Here is a 20,302-nt window from a genome sequence, read left to right on the forward strand (position 1 = left end):
ACCACCCAAATGAATTTTACCTCCTTTTCTTCTCACTAATAGAGCTTACATTTGGTGGTATTTCATTGCTGCTGACATTTTTACTTTTTTTGTTATTAATCGAAATTTAACGATTTTATTGCAAAAAAAATTACATTTTTCACTTTCAGTTGTAAAATTTTGCAAAATAAACGACATCCATATATAATATTTTTGCTAAATTTATTGTTCTACATGTCTTTGATAAAAAAAAAATGTTTGGGTAAAAAAAAATGGTTTGGGTAAAAGTTATAGCGTTTACAAACTATGGTACAAAAATGTGAATTTCCGCTTTTTGAAGCAGCTGTGTCTTTCTGAGCACCTGTCATGTTTCCTGAGGTTCTACAATGCCCAGACAGTAGAAACACCCCACAAATGACCCCATTTCGGAAAGTAGACACCCTAAGGTATTCGCTGATGGGCATAGTGAGTTCATAGAACTTTTTATTTTTTGTCACAAGTTAGCGGAAAATGATTATTTATTTTTATTTTTCTTACAAAGTCTCATATTCCACTAACTTGTGACAAAAAATAAAAACTTCCATGAACTCACTATGCCCATCACAAAATACCTTGGGGTCTCTTCTTTCCAAAATGGGGTCACTTGTGGCGTAGTTATACTGCCCTGGCATTTTAGGGGCCCAAATGCGTGCAAAGTAGTTTGAAATAAAAATCTGTAAAAAATGACCGGTGAAATCCGAAAGGTGCTCTTTGGAATGTGGGCTCCTTTGCCCACCTAGGCTGCAAAAAAGTGTCACACATCTGGTATCGCCGTACTCAGGAGAAGTTGGGGAATGTGTTTTGGGGTCTCATTTTACATATACCCATGCTGGGTGAGAGTAATATCTTGGCAAAAGACAGCTTTTCCCATTTTTTAATACAAAGTTGGCATTTGACCAAGATATTTCTCTCACCCAGCATGGGTATATGTAAAATGACACCCCAAAACACATTGCCCAACTTCTCCTGAGTACAGCGATACCACATGTGTGACACTTTTTTCCAGCCTAGATGCGCAAAGCGGCCCAAATTCTTTTTAGGGGGGCATTTTTAGACATTTGGATCCCAGACTTCTTCTCACGCTTTCGGGTCCCTAAAATGCCAGGGCAGTATAAATACCCCACATGTGACCCCATTTTGGAAAGAAGACACCCCAAGGTATTTAATGAGGGGCATGGCGAGTTCATAGCAATTTTTTTTTTTTTGGCACAAGTTAGCGGAAATTGATTTTTTTTTGTATTTTCTCACAAAGTCTCCCTTTCCGCTAACTTGGGACAAAAATTTCAATCTTTCATGGACTCAATATGCCCCTGAGCTATAACGGTGAAAGTATATATGCAACGTATTGCAAAGGAAAAATTTTGCTACCTCAGCACACTTGTATATTGGATATATCGCTGATAAATTGCGGACCAACACAGAGACTGTATCCACTATTATTACAGGCTGAGACTATTGAAATAGACATTGCATTTATTGCTGCGATCTCAGGTTGAGCACGCATTAACCCTTGGCATGGTTACATTTTAAACATGTATATTGTATTTTTAGAGTGATAAGGTACCTTACTTGCACAATAAATTGTATTTAATAAATTTTTAGAATTAAATATTGTCTAGAGTTTGGTATGAATCAGATGTAGGTGTGCCCCTCTTACATAGCTATATTTTTGACTCCCTTTTAAGGTTTGGGGTAACCTTTTTAGGGGGAGCACCCGTTTCCTTGCAACTTGGAGGGTGAGCCATCCCTATACTTCCTACATACATACATTGGACTTGCAGCTATTTAGCATATTATTAGTTCTGCAGATTCTTATCATGTAACTGCTTTGCTCCTAAAATTCCCAAATTTTAATTTTTATTATTTTGTAAATCCACCTTTGGATTTCAGCGCTGCCTAAATCCTTCAGGGCATGGTCTAAGTCAGATTATAGCAGGTCTTGACCGAAATCTGTTCTCAGGTCTCTTCTACATGTTCCCATCCTTTTCATACCCATAGTACTCGAGTGTACAAAGTAACTCGTCATGTAGGATGCCCAGGTATAGCACAGCACTGACACCACCATCAATCCTGGTCAAGTACTCAACGCCTTTGGCTGTGAAACAACCCCGTAGCATCAGGCTTCCTTCACCCAACCTGACAGTTCCTTCAATTTCTCGATCCATTAGCCCCGTTTTCCCTTGTTTCTTCCAGACCCATTTGCACCCATCAGAGCCCAGTCTATTGACTTTATTCTCAGGACTCCAAATCAGCCGTTTCCAATCTTCTACTGTCCACTGTTCGTACTTTTTTCCAAACTTGAGCCAACACTTTTTATGATGAGATTGAAGGCTTCTTCACCTTCTTTTGGGCCACCATTCCAAGCTTTTGTAATGTGCATCGCACGATGCTTGCAACGATGTCTGTGATCTCACTATTATGAAGCATACAAGCCGCCTCCACTGTCCTGTTTGTTGCACCAGAACTGATAGACCTTGTGATGAGCCAACTTGTTGACTCCAATATTTTGACTGGAGGTCCGCCTCTTAACCATGGAATGGAATCAACCTAATAACACAATGAGTTATTAGGGAATGTGAGAACAGTTTGTAATTTGTAGTCTACAAGAAGAAAAAGTTTGTTCCACCACCAGGAGCAAAACAGTAATAATGCAGATATATGAGAAGAATCTGCAGAACTAATCATATGCTAAATAGCTGCAAGTCCAATTTATGTGTGAGATAGGCAAGATGATGGTGTATAAGATGATGGTAGTCTCACGTTCGAAGCTGTAGTGGATGGTGAGATATGGAGCCTGAAAGTCAAAAGTTCAAAACATTGTTACCCTTTTGCTCGTCAGTGTATATGCCTGATTATTGTACTCCTTTGTATTAAAGGGGTTGTCCGGGTTCAGAGCTGAACCCGGACATACCCTTATTTTCACCCAGGCAGCCCCCCTGAGCCTAGCATCGGAGCATCTCATGCTCCGATGCGCTCCCATGCCCTGCGCTAAACCGCACAGGGCACGGGCTCGTTTTCAATAACACACTGCCAGGCGGTAACTTCTGCCCGGCAGTGTGTTCGGTGACGTCACCGGCTCTGAGGAGCGGGCTTTAGCTCTGCCCTAGCCATTTTACTGGCTAGGGCACAGCTAAATCCCGCCCATCAGTGCCGGTGACGTCACCGGGGTTACTGTCAGCCCCATGGAGAGCCCCGGTTCGTCACCGGAACTCCTAAAAATGCCTTTGCCCTGTGCAATTTAGCGCAGGGCAAAGGAGAGCATCGGAGCATGAACTGCTCCGATGCTCCTGTCAGGGGGGCTGCCAGGGTGAAAATGGAGGGATGTCCAGGTTCAGCTCTGAACCCGGACAACCCCTTTAAATATGCACAGTTTTCAAATCTGATGACCCCTGTAACCCTCAGGAAGTGTTAGGTTTGGGATCGCTACACTAATTGTGCATTTAGACGAGTAGATAATCATTATGATGGAAGATGGACGACAGTCGTGTCATGTGCATGTATGTAACAATTGAGCAATTGAACCAAAAATGCTCATTTATTATCTTTTAAATTGTTGAAACTAAAAATTAAATTATCGTTTGCATTAATGAATTGTGTTATTTAAATGTGCATCATGTAGACTGCTGTCCATAGAAACCCCTGTCTAGGCAGGTGTGGTCTACAGAGGTCTTAATGTTTTTGCAGGTCTTCAAATCATTCTTAAAACTACTTCCCTACCCCGATAGATAACACAGATGTTTGTCTGCACATTTCTGTGCTTGGTGGGGGGTTAGTTTGCCTGCAATACTGGAGCTTGGAATATTTCTCGCTTTCTCTGCATCTTCAGGTGTGCCTTTCTATATTTGGTGGTCATACATTTTATTTTTTTAAATAAAGGCAAAATATATCAAGCCAAATTTACCATTATGATGAAGTACAATGTGTCACGAAAAAAGTGTCAGAATTGTTTGGATAAGTAAAAGAATTCCAAAGTTATCACATAAAGCGACAAGTCAGATTTACAAAAAAAGGCTGTCATGAAAGTGCAATCAGTCTGGAGGTGGTTAATTTCTTTGTAAAACATTATTCTTACACAAAACATTAACATGTCTTCTCTCCTGTGTGAATTCTCTTATGTTGTTCAAGACTTAATTTCTTGGTAAAGCATTTCCCGCATTCTGAACATGAAAATGGTTTCTCTCCTTTGTGACTTCTCTGATGTGTAGTAAGACGTTTTTTTTCTGTGAAACATTTCCCACAATTTGAACATGAATATGGCTTCTCTCCTGTGTGAATTCTCTGATGTGCAACCAGATATGATTTATCTGTAAATCATTTACCACACTCTGAACATGAATATGGCTTCTCTCCTGTGTGAATGATCTTATGTTGATTAAGATTTGATTTCCTGACAAAGCATTTCCCACATTCTGAACATGAATATGGCTTCTCTCCTGTGTGAATTCTCTTATGTTGTTCAAGACTTGATTTCTTGGTAACACATTTCCCACATTCTGAACATGAATATGGCTTCTCTCCTGTGTGAATTCTTTTATGCCGATCAAGATTTGATTTCTTGGTAAAACATTTCCTACACTCTGAACATGAATATGGCTTAACTTTTGTGTGAATTCTCTCATGTTTTAAAATCTCTGATTTATCTCTAAAATATTTCCCACATTCTGAACATGAAAATGGCGTTTCTCCTGTGTGAATTCTCTTATGTTGTTCAAGACTTGATTTCTTGGTAACACATTTCCCACATTCTGAACATGAATATGGCTTCTCTCCTGTGTGAATTCTTTTATGCCGATCAAGATTTGATTTCCTGACAAAGCATTTCCCACATTCTGAACATGAATATGGCTTCTCTCCTGTGTGAATTCTCTTATGTTGTTCAAGACTTGATTTCTTGGTAACACATTTCCCACATTCTGAACATGAATATGGCTTCTCTCCTGTGTGAATTCTTTTATGCCGATCAAGATTTGATTTCTTGGTAAAACATTTCCTACACTCTGAACATGAATATGGCTTAACTCCTGTGTGAATTCTCTCATGTTTTAAAATCTCTGATTTATCTCTAAAATATTTCCCACATTCTGAACATGAATATGGCTTCTCTCCTGTGTGGATTCTCTTATGTTGATCAAGGTTTGATTTCATGTTAAAGCATTTCCCACATTCTGAACATGAAAATGGTTTTTCTCCTGTATGAATTCGTTGATGTATAGTAAGATTTAGTTTTTCTATGAAACATTTTCCACATTCTGAACATGAATAAGGCTTCTCTCCTGTGTGAATTCTTTTGTGTCGATCAAGACTTGACTTCTTGTTAAAACATTTCCCACATTCTGAACATGAATACGGCTTCTCTCCTGTGTGAATTCTCTCGTGTCTTAAAAGATATGATTTATATGGAAAGCATTTCCCACATTCTGAACATGAATACGGCTTCTCTCCTGTGTGACTATTTCTGTGTACAGAAAGCTCTGACTTATATCTGAAATGTTTTCCACATTCCTCACAATTAAACCTTTTACCCCGTTTCTGCCCTATATTTGGAGTAATAATCTGTGATTGGTCAGGAGAAGATTCCTCATGTTTAGGATGATTATATGATAGATTTGGACTTGGGTTGATAATCTGTGATTGGTCATTAGAAAGTTCCTCATTCTTGGGGGAATTATTTGATGGCTCTGCATTGTGAAGTCCTGGATGTACAGTACAAGTAATGAAGTTTTCTCCTGAAGAGCTCTGCCTGGTATCTTCATCTTCTTTATAATCTAGAGACAACATGATGATGTTTCCTTCAGGCTTCTCACAGGGATTTTCTGTTAGAATTAAGAATAGATTTTATGATTTTTTGTTTCAACAATTTGATAAATGTATCACATTCCAATGAGGCTGGATTCACATGTAACAGACATATCCATCTATGTTACGTGCACATGTTTCTATGATGCTGTGAGTTGATGTCAGCTGAACCTGTGGTGGGGACACATGTGCACAATACAGATGGATAATATGTCCGTAATAAGCTCATGTGAATCTGGCCTTAGGCTGGAGAGACACATACAATATAAAATAATTTTTTTGTGCCAAAGTCAGAAGTGGATCTATCAGGAATGTGAGGAATACATCCTTCCCTTTCTTTGCTATGTATCTGCTGTAGAAATTTAAAGCTGACTCTCGAATGTCTCCTGAGTTTCTGCAGTTTGCATACCGGGGATCTGCTTGCAGATTTAGCCTAAATTAATGGAGTGAATTTGCGCAAGGAAACTGACAGGAGTAAGTACGTCACTTTTTTGGGGGGCATGTATGCATTGGAGTCTAGTACAATGACACAGTTTTCCTATGGTTCCGACGAGTACCTCGGATCTGAATCCGAGTTCGGATCCAAGTTTTAAAGTCGTTTTCCACTTTAAATGCCGCAGTTATTCCATGAACTCTTGCGAGATTTCGCCTCATTGGAGACCGTACATTTTAATGCTGTAAGGAGACAGATCTCCGTACAGCATTAATTAGAAGTTTTGAGGGAAGTGACTTCAGTTCTAGGATCCGCAGTTCGCTTCGCTCATCACTATTAGCAATAGTGGGATGTTATCCGTCATTCCATCCTTCTGGATATCTAGTTTTCAGTACGCCTCTCGTTCAGTCATCTTCTTTTCTGTACCCCCCCCCCCTCCCCCCATCGTTTAACTTTTTCAGTTCCCATATCTCTAAACCATTTTTGTTGTTCTTGTGATTTTGTATGAAATGTTTGGAGGCCGAGGAAGGCATCTGCTGGTGACAAATGCTTCCGCATCCTCTCTTTTAGGGCTCATGCACACGACCATTGGCATTTTTGCGGTCAGAAAATTGGCAGAACATGGATACCGCCGTATGCGTTCCGCAGACTATAGAATAGTCCTATCCTTGTGCGTAATGCGGAGAAGAATAGGACTTGTTCTATTTTTTGCAGGGCCACAAAACGGACATATGGATGTGGACACACGGTGTGCTGTCCGAATCTTTTACAGCCCCACTGAAGTGAATGGGTCCACATCCGACCCACAAAAAATGCTGATCAAATGTGGACCAAAAATATGTTTGTGTGCATGAGCCCTTTAAAGGGCAGGTTGTGCAGCCCACGTACTGGACGTTGCATTAAGTGCTAGTTATTGAACTAGGAATGTAGTGTCCTCTGTGGTGCAAGATTAAGGCTACTTTCACATCAGCATTTTTCCTTTCCGGTATTGAGATATGTCGTAGGATCTCAATAAAAGAGCAAAACACTTCAGTTCTGTCCCTTCATTGTCAATGGGGACAAAACTGAACAGAGTCACCAGATTACATTCCGTTCCATTTGGTTGCGTTCCCATGCCGGACAGCAAAACGCTGCATGCAGTGTCAAGGGATAATGTGTCTGGGAAAACGGATCCGGCACTATTGACTTACATTGTATTTCATGCCGGATCAGTTTACTCAGACACAAAAGAAAACGGATCCGGCACCCATTGACTTACAATACTTTTGGCGCTAGATCCATCTTGGTCATTTTAATAGAACCAAATCCATTCATTACGGATGCAGACGGTTGTATTATCCTACCGGAAGTGCTTTTGCTGAACCCTGCCGGATCCAGAAAAAACGCAGATGTGAAAGTAGCCTTAGGGCGCATTCACATGAACGTGATGCTTGGATGCGGACCCATTCACTACAGTAGGCCACACTCTGTGTGCTGTCCGCATCCATTGCTCCAATCCGTGGCCCCGTAAAAATTATAGATCATGTCCTATTCTTGTCCTTTTTGAGGATAATAATAGGCCGTCTGTTCCGTAAATTGCAGATGGCACATGGGCGGCATCTGTACTTTGAGGATCCGCAATTTGCAGACAGTAAAACATGGCATGTTCGTGTGCATGAGCCCTAAAAAAGATGCACCACTTCCAAACACCGGCAAGTTTTGTAGATATTGTGTCGGCACTTATGAGAACCATTCACACTAAGCCAAGTATCCGCAGATTTTTGCGGTCCCAATGTTGGGGCTTCTTAGGCACAATCTGCGCTCCTTCTGCGGCAGTTTTATCCGGCACGTGGCCTTGTCTCAGAATGGGGAGAAATGATCAAATATCCTCTGTATTTCCTGGAATTGTTCACGGTATTTGACTGCGTCTCGCTCTGTGCTTTGGATTTACCATCACCGCTGATCATGTTAATTCTGCGCTGCCCGATGGACAGTCCACCCGGGATAGCCTCGCTCAGTTAGTCTGGTACATGTAGTCCCACCTTCAGTGGAGCAGTTTCTCTTTGCCCTATAAAGTTCACCCATAGGGGCGGCTTTTTTACGGTGTATTGGATGACACGAGACGGGTTTACGCTACGTGGACGGACGGACTTCACCTCAGACAAGACCACTGTAAATATTTACATCCAAAAAACTGATTAAAAAAAGAATGAAAATGTGCAGTAATTGTAGATGTAAAGCATTAGATATGAGACGCTTTATCAGCTCCGGGTCACCCAGTTTGTTTGCAGCTACTTGGCTTAGTGTGAATGGTTCCCATAAGTGTGGACACAATATCTGCAAAGCTTGCAGGTTTTTGGAAGTGTCCCATCTTTTTACATCTTGCACCACAGAGAATTTGTTGTTATTATTTTTTTTAAGTAGAACAATTACATAATTAAATCAAAAACATAAATAATACTTTTCTCCCCGTATCCACCCCAATCACCCAAACCCTAACCTCCCAATCCTGCGATGCGTCTCATCCTCTTTATCAGGTAATAAAGTTAAAATAAAAATAAATAAATGTAGAGCGAGGGGGAAAAGGGACGGATCAAAGAAAGGAGCCTACCACTTCCATTCTCCCCATATCTCTGACCGTCATCATTTTAGCCAAAAGGATCTTTCAGTACTTATGACAGATTAGAAAGATCATTCACTATCCAACACTCGGGTATCAGCGGGATTACTATCTTTAGTTTTTGAGTAATAAAATTACAGATTGAATCCCTGTATAATTTAAAATCTGGACACAACCAAAAGAGATGGAGAAAGTCTGCCCCGTGTGACCCACCCCGAGGGCAATTCGAAGATTCTCGTAGTCCACATTTATTAAGCTAATTCGGCATGATATAGACTCTGTGTATAATATTTAATTGGATCATTACATGACTAAAGTTGTGCGAAACTAATTTTAGATGAGTGAATATGTGTCCCTATCCCTGTGAGATAGCCATCGGACAGTCGTTTTCACAAGCCCTCTGACCTGGTGAAACAACCTTAAAAAAAAGTGAATTATTTAATAATTTACCCCGATTCCAATAATGTCAATATATTAACAAAGGGAGATCGATTAACCAAGGTCTTACACAGAGCACTTTTCTCCCAATGACAATATAACAATAGCTGGCCAGCTATAAAGTAACCCTTGCAATAGGGAAGATTCAATCCTCCCTGTTCCAAGGGCTTATAAAAATGCTCCAATTTTAGCCTCACTCGCTTTCTTCCCCAAAGTAGGTCATTCATAACCAATCAAGAAGTTTAAAGAACTTATCCTCAACCACACTGGGAATTCCAGAGGATATAGAGAAGTTGGGGCAAAATCACCATCTTAATTAATGATACTCTATCAGCTCTAGTTAAGGGTAGTCGCAGCCATATAGTGATTTTCAATCTCAATTTACTTATCAGTGGTATCAAATTTAGCTGAATATCATCCTCTATCCTAGGCGATATCATCATACCAAGATATTCCACTGTCTCGACTACCTTTAAGACTGTAAGTGAGCCATCACTCTAATACTCAAAGTTATCCAATAACATAAGTGTAGTTTTTGACCAATTAATATCTAGACCAGAGACTTCCCCAAAAGAGTTAACTAAATAAATAACTCTCGGGAGAGTAATATTGGTTTGGTTTATGTAAAATAATATATCTCATCCGCATATAAGGAAATCCTATCCTCTGGTCCCGATACTCCAAAACCCTCAATAATTGTGTCTTGCCTAACACTGAGTGCTAGGGGCTCAATATAAATATCAAACAGTAGTGGTGACAGGGGAAGACCCTGGCGGGTACCTATGGGCAGCAGAAAAATAGGAGACAAAATACCGTTAAGATTCAGTCTCGCAGTAGGGGGACTTATACAAAAGCTTAACCATATTAATAAATCTAGGTCTAAATCCTATCCTAACACCTTCCAAAGAAATTTCCACTCCACCCTGTCGAACGCCTTGGAGGCATCCAAGGACAAGATGGAGCGGGAATCCCCCCCCCCCCCCCCCTAACCCTAACCCTAACCCTAACCCCCCCCCCCCCCCGGTGGACTGTATATTCGCAAAGAGACGAAGATTGTGATGAATACCTTTATTGGGAATGAACCCTTTCTGGTCAGGATGTATAATTGAGGTACTCACTCTGGAGAGCCTGATAGCCAACATCTATGCCAGGAGCTTGACATCGGTATTCAGAAGCGATATTGGTCTGTATGACTAAATATCTAGAGGGTCCTTTCCCTTTTTTTAAATTAATACAATTACCGGCTCACTGATTGACTCAGGTAGAATACCCTCCTCCAGGGACTTAACAGTTACCGTCAGTAAATATGGGAATATAACGTCCATATTTACGATAGAACTCATACGGGGGAGTCGGGGGAAGAATTTCCAGAACAGGCCTTTAATGCGGCTTTCAACTCCTGTAAAGAAAATTCTGCATCAAGGGAGCTCCTCTGGACTTCAGTAAGAACCGGTAACTTGATGGAGTTCAGATAGGCCTCCATCCTTTCATCCGTAATATTATTGCTAGTTTTATATAATTCTGAGAATTTTTTTTTTTAAAGCTCCTTTTAATTTTTCCTGATTTACAGTAATTGTGCCCTCGATTAATCGGATACTGACCATTTCTTTTTTTTGGGGGGGGATCTTGATTGGATATCACCTTGGCCAGGTGTTTTCCTGGACGCACTGATTCACAAGAATGTTTTCTTCCCCTAAAGAAGAGCCTTTGCTGAGCCTTGTACAGAAGAAAATCAGAGTATTCCTGACTTGCTTTTTGCAACTCTCTCATATTTTTGTTCAGTTTTTACCTGGAGAACTGATCCACACCATATAAAGCCATTGCTTTTAAAGCTCTCTCCTTCTTCCCATACCCCTTTCTTAAATCAGAAATACTGCTAACAAATAGCACCCTTACCATAGCCTTAAACGCGTCCCATATGAATTGGATTTTAGCTGATTTATAGTTAGCCTTCCAGTAAAATGCCATCTCCTATTTTATCCAGTGGCGATTGTCTATTACGGACAACCAGTGAGGATTTAATCTAAAACGAGGTACTACCCCTTCCCGGTCAACAAACAAAGTAAGTTCCAGAGATACCAGGACATGATCTTAAAGCGACCTGGCCTCATATCTCATGCGCAAGATCGATCCTGGACATACAGTTTCCAGATCTAGTCACACAGGAATAAGCTCTTCTTCCCTGTCCCAAGACACCCCAGACATCTACAAGGCCTGACTCTTTACAGAAATGAGCCAATGGAGAACCCTGGTTAGAAACGTAAGTATAAATGTTTCCATCCATAATGATGTGGTTGGTCTTGGGATTGAGGACACAACTGAAATCCCCATTTACTAGGGTAAGACAATCAGGCCACTTCTCCATAAACATTAGTAAACAAATGCGTACATCAAGAGAGAATGGAGAAGGAATATAAATAAAAGCTAAAGTACATAATCTACCAAAAAGTTTCCCATGCAGAAAAACAAATCTCCCATGTGTATCAATAGAGGATGCCTTACAGACAAAATCAATCCTTTTATGTATAAACACCGTCACTCCTAGAGTGACTGGTGAAAGTGGAGTGAAATGCCTGTGAGACCCATCCCCTAGTAATTCGCATTGCGGCCTCATCCGTAAAATGAGTTTCTAATTAACAAACAACCGCAGGTAGGTGTCTCTGGACTAAATCAAACACAGCCTGTCTTTTTAACTTGTCCCCAAGTCCTCTTACATTCCAAGTTACAATTGTAACATACATATAATCCGCTAATCAAAAACAATCCCCTATAGACCCCATCCCTCTCGCTCAACCATCCTATGAGATGCATCGTATCTGACCCACAGATCCCCATTCAACCCCCCAAAAACCCATGATCCGCTACTAAACGGAGCAGACCTCTTTACTAAGACCATCCCTCCCCCCTCCACTCCTTCGCAAGACGGACCAAAAAAAGAGTGTACCAAAATTTAAATGTTATTCCGGTTTAGCCAATCCGTGGCCAGGGCTGGGGTATCAAAAAAAATTAACTGCTCCATTAAATATTATCCGCAGTTTAGCTGGATACAAGAAGGAGTATTTGATGTCCTTGCCCTGAAGTCGTTTTATTTACAGCAAAAAAAGTACTCCTCTTGTCTTGGAACTCTTTCGAGAAGTCCGGGAAGAATGAAAGTTTGCTGCCATTGTATAGGATAGGAGGACACTCCTGTGCTCGCTTTAAGATCGTATCTCTGTCCTTGGAAGCAAGCATCTTTACCAGTAATACCCTTGGCTGCCTTCCAGGGATCAATTTGCCACCGGGGATCCGATGGGCCCTCTCAACTAGAAACAAAGGCGAGAAATGTTCCTTCCCAAAAGTTCTCAAGGATTAAGGATTGTACCATTCCAGCAGGATTTTTATCCTCTACACCCTCAGGGAGCCCGAGAATTCTCACGTTAGATCTTCTCGACCTATCTTCCAGGTCCACGACTTTTTTTTCAGATTATTATAGTCCGTTTTCAAAGTAACAACTTCAGGTTTTAATACTTTTACTTCATGTTCTAAGGAGCTCACGGTCTTTCTATATCAATGACTATCTCATATCTTCGTTAGATCATCTTTTATTATGGCCTCGTCTGTCTGGACTGTCCCCAATTGTAGTGCGACATTCTGTATCACTTTTCCGTTGTTTTTGACCGTTGATAAAATCTCCTCCAAGTGGGAAGGGCTCCCCCAATGGAGCGTTCAATTCATCCACCCTCTCCCCCTCTCCACTCCGAAGATATTCATCTATTATCTCTTTGGGTCTGGATACAGAGATGTTCTTTATCGTATTTTTGTTCGGCTCTAGTGTTTATGTTTGGTGATTTTAAAACATGCTCAATTTTTGCAGACTCTACTGGTCTCTGTCCGGATTTAGATGATGACAAATCTGTTGACCGCCTATTTTGTTTTGGGGCCATACTTTGGTCTCTTTTTCCGCTTTTCTTTCCCTTTCTTTCTCCTTCTTCTCTGTACCACAGAGAATTTTAGTCCTACATCCACTGCTCCCCTACATACCTAGTGTAATAACTTTTTGCAGTGTCCAGTACGTGGCTGCACAACCTGCCCTTTAAAAGACAGGACGCGGAAGCATTTGTCACTAGCAAAAGTGCAGTTAACCCTTCCTCGGCCTCCAAACATTTCATACATCACAAGAACAATACAGATGGTTTTAGATGTATGGGAATTAAAAAAAAGTAAGTTTAAATGATAAGGGGGGAGGGGCAGAAAAAGAAGAGGCGTACTGACGGACATAACATCCCACCATCGCTCACCTACTAACACTTCAGGAGTGACTCTCCCACCATGCTCAGGTTTCCAATTCCATCTGTTTTCACTAAGGTTTGGTAACCACAGGGGCCGGCGCTCCCCCCATAGTGAGAGGTGCATGCTGGGAGTCTCAGACTGGACAGTATGTAAAGATGGCATTTATTAGTGTAACCCCGGCTGTGACTAAGACGTTATGATCGAAACGCGTAAGAAAAGATATTGAAGATGGATCAGTGTTGATGGTGTGAAATAACGTACAGAAGATGTGACGCCGCTCACAGGAGAGCTTTGCCATAGACAGCAGCAGCGGTGACCAGGAAGGGAGACGGCATGTGCTCAGTGCACGCACCTTCCCTTCATACAGCTGATCGGCGAGGGTCCTGGGTGTCGGACCCCCCCCGATGTGATTTTGATAGTAAAAGCCTGGAGAACCCCTTTAATCAAACCCCCCGAACAAAAGCCTTAAATGCATCCCATGCTATTTATCTGGAGCTGAGGAAACATTAAACCTGAAAACCTCTTTAACCCATTGACCGCTTTTTATGGTGGTCTAGTCAAAGGAATACACGGGTTTCCCCACGAGCACTCTGGGGGCTTGGCAGACTCCGAATGGTAGGGCACAATATTGAAAATGAAGAATCGGCACGTGATACTAAGCATCTTTTATAACTATTGTGCCCATCACACAGTCCATGAAACGATACTTGATTGTGGATTGGATGGACTCCGTCCTGAATTTCCTTACACGCCAGGTATGGATTCATCTCCCTGAGGTTTATAATCATATAAAAGGAACCATAAGTTTTCAAAACTTTCCGATAGAGAAAAGACCTCCTTGTTTACTGTAGAAGTTCTTTCTGAATTTCCTTCTTTACTATGCTTTTTATCTGCTGCTGACCGGGTACATAATGAGGTCTCAACAGTAATTAATGCTGTGAGAATCAGATACTCAGGTACCCAGCCAGCGACCGAACATGGCCTCCTGAATTCATCTGCTATGGCCCGCACCTCCCCTCCTAAGCCCCCTACTCCATAGATGACTGGAGGAGGACAGATAGCTATTGATGGCCACCACAGAGGGACAGCTTTTGGGGCAGTATATTGTGCTACATTGTGTTAATTGGTTCTGCTGGGATGATATTTTCCACTATGGTATTGTTTATCCCGTCTACTTCTGTTGCCCCGTCTTCTGTTAATTCGGACCTGCCAACAACATGGGGCCATTTTTATTTTTTTTCTAGGGCCACTTTAAGTTCCCAGTCCGCCCTTGTCTTCTGAAGAATAGTTCATAGTCAGAAGAGGAAGTGGAGTTCCCCATCAGAGGAGGCAGAGTCGGATACAGTAATAGAAGATGCTAACTTCCCAGATAATGTGGAAGATTCTCAAAAGCTTTAAAAGAAGTAGATACTTCCATCCTAATCACGTCTAATGTTCTCACTGAGAGATGAAGAATCTTCCTCCATAAGCTTATCCACTCACTGCTTATACAATGGTGTAAGCCATGCGGGGGCAGGTTTCTTGAGGAACACTCTCTCCCCTTGGTCTTAGCTCTACAACAAAATAAAAGCATTTCAGGTAACCCATGAAGTATATAAACCACAGGGTATAACTCCCCTTTAAACTTCAGCTTGCTCAGCCCTCTCCTCATACATACTGGAGGCAAGGCGTAGTGAACATTCCATGAAGCGATGTAGGCTGGCTGGGGTCTTTCATAAAGGTGTTGCAGTATTCGGAATGTAGGTCTTATACAGTGCCATAAAAAGTATTCATACCCATTTTTTCCCGTTACACTCACAAACTTAGATGTATTTTATTGGGGTTTTAGGTGATCGACCAACAAAGCACAAGTCTGTGTGAAGCAAGTCAAGATGAGACATGGTTTTCAAAATGTTTAATAAATAAAAATCTGAAAAGTGTGGTGTGCATTTGTATTCAGCCCCCTGTACTCTGATCCCCCTAAATAAAATCCAGTGTGACCAATTGCCTTTAGAAGTCACCTAATTAGTAATAGAGTCCACCTGTGTGTAATGTATTCTCAGTATAACTCCAGCTCTTCTGTGAAGGCCTCAGAGCTTTGTTAAAGAACATCAGGAATCAAACAGCATCATGAAAACCCAGGAACACGCCAGACAGGTCAGGAATAAAGTTGTGAAGAAGTGTAAAGCAGGGTTAGGTTATGAAAAATATCCAAAGCTCTGAACATCTCACGGAGCACTGGTCAATCCATTATCCAAAAATGGAAGGAGTATGGCACAACTGCGAATCTAGCACTACATGACCGTCCACCTTAACTGACAGCCGAGGCAAGGAGAGCACTAATTAGAGAAGCAACCATGAGGACCATGGTCACACTGCAGAAATCCACAGCTCAGGTGGGAGAATCTGTCTACAGCACAGCTATTAGTTGTGTACTCCACCAATCTGCCCTTTATGGAAGAGTGGCAAGAAGAAAGCCATAAGAAATCTTGTTTGCAGTTTGCCATAATCCATGTAGGGGACACAGCAAACACGTGGAAGAAGGTGCTCTGGTCAGAGACCAAAGTGGAACTTTTTGACATAAATGCAAAATGCTATGTGTGACAGAAAACTACCACTGCACATCACCCTGAACTCTCCATACCCACTGTGAAACATGGTGGTGGCAGCATCATGCTGTGGGGGGCTTCTTTTCAGCAGGGACAGGAAAGCTGGTCAGAGTTGACAAGAAGATGGAAGGAGCTGAATACAGGGCAATCCTGGAGAAAAACCTGGTAGAGGCTGCAGAAGACTTGAGACTGGTGCAGAGGTTCACATTCCAGCAGGACAACAACCCTAAACATCCAGCCAGAGCTACAATGGAAGGGTTTAGAATGGCCCAATCACAGTCCAGACCTAAATCCCATTGAAAATCTGTGACAAGACTTGAAAATTGCTGTTCACAGACGCTTCTGCAGAGAAACCTCACACAGACTTGTACTTTGTGTTGGAAGATCACATAAAACCCCAATAAAAATACATTTAAAGACTATGTATGGGGACAATTTTTTTTAGGATTGCATTTTACTGATCTGGGGCTAAAAATAATTTTTTTTTAATAGGTCTTAAGTAAAAATATTGAGCCGTTCTGTCACAAAGGGTTAACAGTTTTTCTAGCTGTGTGACTGGTACTTGTGCTGGTCATCTAATAATCCTGATCTCTAAATTACTAAGGCCTGTATTACACCAACAGTTTATCTGACCAATATCTGTCCAATGAGACCAATAGTTGGTATTGTGGTAAAGTGTACGGAAAAGAAAGTCCTGGAAGGGGTGTATATCTCACCCAGGTTCCTCAACTGGGTGAGGTAAGTAAAATCCAGAAAAGCTAAAGTGGTTTCAGCAAAGTGTAGGTTGCTGAGACAGTTTTGTTAAAAGTTCAAGGGCTGGATTTTATTTGGACTGGGAAGGTAGATTTGGTAGTGGGACCTTTGTCTACGCGTTTCAAGGGCTCAGCACCCTCTTCCTCAGGACAGCTACATATTCAATAGGAACAAAGTTTTAAAATGTCTTCTGTTCCTGAAGAAGAGGGTGCTGAGCCTTTGAAATGCGTAGACAAAGAAAAGTAACGTTCTTCATCACCCATTATGCTTCCTTGACTCCTGCTGACAGCGCCGATCCAGCGGTTCTACTTCTGTTTTCCACGCTTATTTACTTACCTCTCTTGTACATCGCGCCTGCGGTGTGGGACTGCGAACCGGGGCAGCGGTCCAGGACCTCTGATTGCTGGTCAGACAAAAACCAGCAAGGCGTTCTACAGCTGTTGTGACTACTCACAACCGTATCTGGTAGGCTCAACCATTACAGTAATTTATTCATACATTTAGACGACAGCGCACATGGGGCACTGCCTCCTGTCTCTCTTTTTTGTCTTACACATTGAGGGATCCCCAGGTGTAGCCAGCTGGGATCGTTAGGGGGAAATAAAAGCACATCCCAAGCTGGTTAGTCTGGGAGAGTTATGCCTGGAAACAAAGTCTAGGAAGCTGGCTGCCTTGCTGGCTAGAGACGGCTGATTCCCTGTGTGTGACCTGCGCTCAATAATGAGGTAGAAACTAATTTGTAATAGTTAGAGCCCAGACAGGCAGGAGTTTATTTTGTTTGTTTTATGTTTTTGTGGTGCTGGAACCTCACCGTACCTACTGAATTATAACTGGGTTTGCATGTAAATTGTCGGAATGTCATAAAATAAAGTATCAATTTGGACTTTAATCCTGTTGTCTGCAAAGGAACCTGTCAATGCCGCCCTGCTTGAGAGAGCAATCCCTTACAGTGTGCATAACAAAAGATCTGTGTGTGTAATAGGCCATCTGACCAATGAATGGTCAGAAAATCTGTCAGATAATCTTTTCCGTATAATACAGGCCTTAGAGGCCATAAAGACTTATTTAAGCCAAATTCTTATCAGTAAGATAAGAACTGATCTATAATGAGTGTCTATAATGTCACAGATAAGGAGCCCGTCACCTCCCTGCCTGACGGAGCAGAGAGAACATTCATATCCTGTACAGAGAAAAAGACTCCATATTTTTAAAAGACCAAATGAAAAAAAGATTTTTAGCTCAAAATAAGTACAATACGCTAATATAGAAGTAATGTCATCTATAACACCCGGCATCTGATGACACCTACCTGAGGTATAACAGCCATTATTACATGTCTCCGGTGACTTTACTAGTATAAAACCATTAGACTGCTATTTAAAGACTCAAAGCTGGGTCACTGCCCGGAGTGCTCCTTCACTGCAGCTCTAAGGTGGAGCTCCACTATAAGAAACCTCCTAATCCACTTCCTACATTTATTATTCCATACCTGTGGTCACATCTCCTGGAATGTCCTCCTCCACCTCACTCTTACACGGGGGATCACCCATCATCCACTCTTCTTCATCCTCCACTTTAATATCAGTCAGATCTTCCCCCTGATTTGTCATCTGTAACAATTCAGGACAATACAGCAGACAGGTGGGAAATCTAACAGATCCACAGAGGAGACCCCCACCATCTATGACCCCTCTATGACTGCAGGACCCCCCTATATAGATGTGTATAGGGCTCAGCTCCATCTACCTGATGGTTCTCTGGGAGCTTCTCCTCCGGACAGTCCTGGGAATACAGAGGACGGGGACATCTCTCGGGGGGATTTCCTTCTATGAGTATGAGTCCATCTGTAGGAAACACACAGGGACAGGAGAGATTATTACATGTGATGATGAGATGATGGGAGTAGTATCCAGGTGACCCATGACAGCCCCCTCCTTACCCTGCTGATTGCCCCATAAATCCGTCTCCTCTTCTTCTTCATCTTTAACCTCAACCTTAATATCCATCAGATTTTCATCCTGAAGAAGAGAAATGTAAAATGGTCTTTGGTTCAGTCCCTTTCTGGTCAGATTCTGGGGAGACTTTAGCTCCATCTACCTGATGGTTCTCTGGGAGCTTCTCCTCTGGACAGTCCTGGGAATACAGAGGACGGGGACACCTCTTGGGGGGACTTCTCCTCCTGGAGTCAGAACCTATAGGAGATAACACACAGACTGAATACAATACTCATTTCTGAAATGCGGCAGAGAAGAGCAGGAACCTGCGGGTGGATTAGGGTGGAGTTCACTCCGCTGCCCTCTGAGTGTCTGGATGATTGGGGTGTGGCAGTCAGCAGCCTGAAAGTCTATGGGCAGCCGGCAGCAGTTTGTGAGCCACAGATTCACCCACATATTTATGGTTTCCAGGAGAATTTCTGACCCTTCAGTTTTCTGCTTCTAATGGAAAAGAAAAATACTCGGAAAGTGTGATCCCCATAGAGAGACCAGAGCACAACCTGATAATCAGGGCTGAACCCCCCATAGAGGGACGAGAGCGCCCCAATATCAGAGCAGAACCCCCATAGAGGGATGAGAGCGTCTCCCGATATTAGGACTGAACCCCTGTAGAGGATCAAGAGCGCCCCCCGATATCAGGGCAGAATCCCCCACAGTGGAACAAGTGCGCCCACCCCCTGACATCAGGGCTGAACCCCCATAGAGGGAAGAGAGCCCCCCCGATTATCAGGACTGAACTCCCATAGAGGGACGAGAGCGCACCCCAATATCCGGGCTGAAGTTCTTGATAAAGATGACTTCTGCAATTCCCATACATCTCGCACATCCCTCTTTCATCTCTCTTATTGTAGGGTCATTTAGAGTTCATAAGCTGTGTCCATAGGATAGTTCATACTGGGGAAGGCCAGTTCATACTGGTGTAGTACTGGGGCAGGAGACCCTCCGTATGGACATATATGTCCCCTATGTAAACTCCGTCATGTCCGGTCCTCACAGTAATAGGTAAATGTGCCGTTCTGCTTTACACTGATGAGATGAATGTAATCGGCCCGATTATGTCTGCTGACTTACTCTCCAAAGAAAGACACCTGGAGACATTGCATCTGTGTCCATAGGATGGTTCATACTGGAGAAGACCAGTTCATACAGGCATAGTACTGGGCAGGAGAACCCTCCGTATGGACATATAACACACACCTGGAGACATTGTATCTGTGTCTTTCTTTCTCTCAGTGACAGACTTGGAGACCTTTGAAGTCTCTCCCAAATTCCAGAGAGGAGGGATTCCATCTACAGTCCATGATGTTAGAAACCAGGAAGGTCAACAGACTTCTTTTACCTGACCAGGACTATCTCCCACGGGACTACTGAAATTCAACAACCACAGTGGGCAACCCTTTGTTACTTGGACTCT

The 20,302-nt window shown here is 42.3% G+C and overlaps 1 protein-coding gene across 1 annotated transcript; it reads right to left on the reverse strand.

The window, feature by feature from the left end:
- Positions 1-3,534: 3,534 nt before the first annotated feature.
- LOC122934561 (gastrula zinc finger protein XlCGF26.1-like) lies at positions 3,535-18,441 on the reverse strand. Its single transcript, XM_044290130.1, has 2 exons — positions 18,384-18,441; positions 3,535-5,831 (listed from the first exon to the last, which is right to left on the reverse strand). The coding sequence occupies exon 2, from the start codon at positions 5,794-5,796 to the stop codon at positions 4,330-4,332; it is 1,467 nt and encodes a 488-aa protein (XP_044146065.1). The 5' UTR covers positions 5,797-5,831; positions 18,384-18,441; the 3' UTR covers positions 3,535-4,329.
- Positions 18,442-20,302: the final 1,861 nt, after the last annotated feature.

This window comes from Bufo gargarizans, chromosome 4 (assembly GCF_014858855.1).
Source record: "Bufo gargarizans isolate SCDJY-AF-19 chromosome 4, ASM1485885v1, whole genome shotgun sequence".
Classification (NCBI taxonomy): Eukaryota; Metazoa; Chordata; class Amphibia; order Anura; family Bufonidae; genus Bufo; species Bufo gargarizans.